Raw genomic sequence first — 4869 nt, 5'->3', positions numbered from 1 at the left:
GAACTGGGATTATTCAGTGCCCAGGTGATAGCTCTTTTCGGCCCATGCGCATCGGAATGCAAGTACTTTTGCGGTTGCTTGCTTTCCTTGGTCATTGGGAACACAGACCGACTCTTGTGGCGACCAGAGAAGGACAGCATATCCCTTGCCAAATTGGAGTTGACCTGAGCAGTTCTCACTCCATGGATGGCAGAGGCTCTGACTGCGAGTAGCCATCCATAGTGGCTATCACCCTCTGAAGTTTGCGACGGTGACCGAGCTTGAAGCCAAGGCGGTTAAAGTCCTCCTCTTTGGCCGTCATTAGCTGCCTCCACGAGTCATACCCCTCCTCTTCAGGCTGCCTTAGTTTTCCCTGAAGGCTCCGTAACCACTGGACCTGAGAGTTGCGGCCCATGTAGTCTGTTTTACTTTCGTCTTCGTTTTGTAGTTGATCTTCCTCTAAGAAATCTAGTTCCTCGATGGAACCAACTGACGCTGCGACCTGAGCTTCTCCGGAGTTGGAGCTGTTGTCATCCTGTTCATCAAAAGATGATGCTTGCCTCAGTCGTTTGCCAATTGACTTTATCGGCACGGCAGGCGTAAGAGGCGTGTCGTCCTCAAAATCATTGAGAGTGTCCTCGATTCTCTTCCTGTTTGTCTCAAGATCGATGCTAATATCGTTCAATAGCGTGGTCAAGGTTTGGTTCTTCTGTAACGCCCTGTGCGAAATAAGACAACGTAGATAAGAATGATTAGATCAACAAACTCTCTCAAGCGATCCCTGCGCTCTTCGTCATAAAGATATTCCAAATTCTGCGTCCCACAGACGATGCAGCGCGGTCTGGTGCCAGAGCATTTCGTTTCTGCACATGTTAGCTCGCACAATATGTCCACACGAAGCAACTGGTAGGTCGGGACGGAAGGATTGGCTTAGAGATTATACCCACTGTGCTTCCGGCATCTAGTGCACTACATCTCTGATTAGCGTCATGTTGCTGGTTAATAGCAGATACGGTGCTTACTGCCTTATTCACTATGTCGGGACGAATACCGGGAGGCTTCGGAAGGACAGTCTGCTGGTCAGGCCGCCTGAGCCGAGGGATGGCTACTTTAGCGCCTGGGCCGCTGCTGCTCTCCATTGATGGCAAGCTCCTTTAGAGGTGGCTTGAGTCGGCTGGGCGGAGCTCGCGTAATGGTTCAATAGAAGCAGATACCGGGGCGCAAGTGGAAGCTGGTACGTGAGAGCGGGGCTGTGACGATAATATTGCGCACTGCCTATGATTGTAGGTAGCAGCCTAGAGGGTGCAGCGCTCACAGCTTCTTATGACGAATTGTTGCGGAGAAATGACGTAGCCGGTTGGTGGCGAAAGTGGCAAAGCTTGATCAGCCGGTTAAGCATCGACCAATCAATCTCGCTATGTCTGCCGCGCTACGAACCTCTATATCATCGCCAAGTTTCAGCATCCTACATGTGTACCACTCCGCCTCGCATCGTCGACAACTGCCATGGTACTCCATTGGCACCAACGGTATTTTTCTTAAGTACAGTACTAAGTCATAAGTGTGTTCGCGTTAAGCGCACGGGCTCCACAACAACATGAGATTGCGAGACAGGTATCTTCTGCAACACCACATAACTCCATCAATATGAGGTCTTTTAGCACTGAAATTTCGGGCAATCGAATGCCCAGCGGTGAATTATCGGAAGCGCAACGCATATATATCTTAGCCCAGGTTGACGCTGGTCTATCGACGCGCAAAATTAGTGAGACGCTCGGTTGTACACAACGCGCTGTACAGAAGATTGTCGCGCGATGGAAATCGACTGCCTACCACACCAAGAACGATCGTATGGGCCGCCCACCTATTTTAACTAGTAGAGATCATCATCGGCTTCTTATCATCGTAAAGAAAGATCCTACAATCGAGTACAGCGCTCTCCGTACAGCCGCGGGTCTTAATGGTGATGGGACGACACCACCAGTTTCATTTCGAACTATCGCCCGCGCTCTTGCAAGTACAAACTACTCCAAGTGACGAGCCGCCCGGAGGCCAAAAATCAACGCAATTACAGCTAAACTTCGCCGTGACTGGGCTCTACAATGGACTGGATTCGACTGGGATCGAAAAACTCTCAAGTTCAGCGATGAGTGCAGTATTGCGCGCGGTTCTGGCCGCCATCCTCGCTGGGTTTGGCGTTTACCAACCGATAAGTGGAGGCATGAGATGGTGGAGGAGAACGAGACTAGCCAGCAACCAGCTCGCATGGTTTGGGCTTCGGTTTGGATGACTCCAAGGGGTAGAATTGGGCGTAGTCCTCTAGTAATCATGACCCGCGACGCATCAGCAAAGCGCAACGGCTACACAAGTCTTAGTTACACTATGGCTCTCGAGGAAGGACTACGCGATAACTACAGCGCGGGCGAGTTGTTTATGCAGGATAACGCACCAATGCACACTGCTCATCGCTCGAAGGAGTGGCTGGAGGTTCATGGAGTTCATACAATCGATTGGCCACCATACTCACTCGATCTTAACCCAATAGAACACCTTTGGTGGGCTCTCAAAAAGCAACCCTATAAGCTTAAGCCTCACCTCGATAATATGGGAGACTCAGAAAGTGAGTGGGTTGAGTTTGAGTTGGGCTTGAAGGAGGCGTGAGCTGCCATACCCGAGAAACTGGTGCGCGACCTCATCACGTCCATGCCGCGACGCATCAACGCAGTTTTACAAGCCAAGGGTTACCAGACACAATATTAAGGACATTGCGATTATTTCTGTCGTTTTAGAATTTTATTTGGAGCTATTTTGGTGAAGTTGCGTTGAGTTGAAATGTGGGAGATTTTCTGCGTTCGTGGCCCGTGCGTTGCGGGCGAACAGACTTTTGGCGTGGCACTGTATCTCCGTGTAAGATACTTCGTTGGTATCGTGCTGGGCTCCTTCCATGACGCTGCGTCTATACTTCCTTCCAGGTCAACATCCGCCTCCTGTTCACTAATAGGAGCGCTTACTTTGAAATTCGGCGTCTGCCATTTCTTTTTTTCATGGAGCCGGAGATCATCGCCGCCTGCTCTTCGATGCCTTCCTGCTCGTCTACGCTCGCCATTCAATACCCTTCCGTCCTAATCCTAACATACGAATCCGCATTACTCACATACCCCCTAAATCTCGGTCCAACAGACCAATTCGACAAAGTGTGTACCGCCTCTTTAGCCGTAGGGCACAAATCCACCTGACCCGTCTTCTCATGCTTGCAGAGCGCTTCACCCGTAGCAAAGGACCAGTCGCACAGGGTGTTGATACTCATGTCCATGAGCCATTCCATGCGCTCTTGCATCGCCGGTATTTGGACAGCGAGTTCGCGGAACGCGGGCCAGACGACGAAGTCGACAATGTCGATGTGGGGCATGAAGAGCTGGTTGGGCGTGGGGCGGAACCATTCTGGCATTGCTTCGTAGGTTGATGGGGACGGCGAGATCATCCATCGCATTAGGTACCAGAAGAGGTACATGGAGCCGAAGCATGTGAATGTGTCGCCTTCGGTTGTTAGCATTATGTGTCTGGCTTGAGATCATCTCTAGCCCTGGAGAGGCATATGCTTACCCTTCAGATATACGCTGTGCACCATGCCAACAGCCCACTTGGAAAGTATACCCGAGTTCTTGAAGACGTCCTCATCAAAGAGGGCTGCGATGCTGGGATGTGTTTCGATGATCTGCTCTACAGATACTCCCATGTTCATCATGTTCGTAGCTTCCCGTAGGACTCCTGGTATTGTGTGTCTTAGCGAGCCTGGGTCAGGCAGTGTATGTATGGGTAACATGGCCCATGCGGGAAGCAACAGGTTGCTGGCTCGTGTGCCTTGGACATCAGCTAGATAATAATTGGTCTTGATGCTGCTAGAAAAGGGCATATTGCCAGAGAGGTTGCGGAGGTTTAGATCGGGATGGACTCTGAGGACGTTCACGTTAGGCTGTCGACCAGTGAGCTGGGTCGGGTATATCGATCGGATAGTTTGTTGATTGCGCAAAGACCTCCTGGAAGATGGCGTAGGAACTCTTCCGATATCAAAGTTCGGGACTTGTTGCAAAAGCCGGGGGTCAATTCTCTCATCTGTGCTATCGTCGTCTTCACTGTCTTCCTCTTTCTCGGTCTTAACCAGAAGATAGTCATCTCGGTCGAACAAGGGAACGAGAAAGGGCTGGATTGTCGCTGAATCTCCGGTTGTCGGCTGTTTTCCTTTAGTAGAAGGTGTAAAAGGAGACGAAGGAACGGTCGCAGGAGACTGCCAGCTTGGTACTTGGTTTGTAGGCGACGTCAAGAACACAGCAGAGCCTTGGCGACATCTCAAGATGCCTGTGTCTGCGTCGAGCACATTCGATATCTCCTGACTCATTCCACTTCCAGATGTGTCCGAGGACTCCTGACCCACTAAGCTGAAGCCAGGTTATTAGCGTGCTGCAGTCAGAAGATGCTGTGATCAAATTATGCATACCTGGGAAGTTGACCGGATGCCGCTGAGGATGCTGTGGTCGGAAGGGACTTGGCAACATCTTCAGGTAATTCGCCGAGTCTTAGTCTTGCTAGAACAGCTGCGGCCTGGTCGTCGGTTCCCGAACGTAAGGAGGTGAGGATGCGCTTCAGATCTTCCAGTTCGCCAGACATGCTGTTCCTTTTTATTATTTTCATCCGCTCAGCTCTCGAGACGCCTTCGGCAACATCGTACTGGCAGATCAGGTCATATTGTTTGCATCGATTGCACCGCGGTCTCGTACCATCGCACTACAAGCAACCTGTCAGCGTTTTTCAAGGAGCTATCAATAGCGCTGAAAAGTAACGTAGGAGATACAGGATGGCATGCATTTCAGATAAGCCTGGCGTACTTTACAT

At 50.8% G+C, this 4869-nt stretch overlaps 1 protein-coding gene across 1 annotated transcript; it reads right to left on the bottom strand.

Annotated features, from left to right (window-relative positions):
- Positions 1–650: 650 nt before the first annotated feature.
- Positions 651–4644, bottom strand: ALTATR162_LOCUS74 (uncharacterized protein; the record flags this gene model as incomplete). Its single annotated transcript, XM_043307667.1, has 10 exons — positions 651–698; positions 746–760; positions 808–842; positions 927–948; positions 1002–1012; positions 2862–2940; positions 2991–3072; positions 3138–3516; positions 3583–4415; positions 4475–4644. The coding sequence occupies 10 exons, from the start codon at positions 4642–4644 to the stop codon at positions 651–653; spliced, it is 1674 nt and encodes a 557-aa protein (XP_043163602.1).
- Positions 4645–4869: the final 225 nt, after the last annotated feature.

The sequence above is a fragment of the Alternaria atra genome (assembly GCF_907166805.1).
Source record: "Alternaria atra isolate CS162 genome assembly, contig: 16, whole genome shotgun sequence".
Classification (NCBI taxonomy): Eukaryota; Fungi; Ascomycota; class Dothideomycetes; order Pleosporales; family Pleosporaceae; genus Alternaria; species Alternaria atra.
This window is presented reverse-complemented; position numbering and strand designations above follow the sequence as displayed.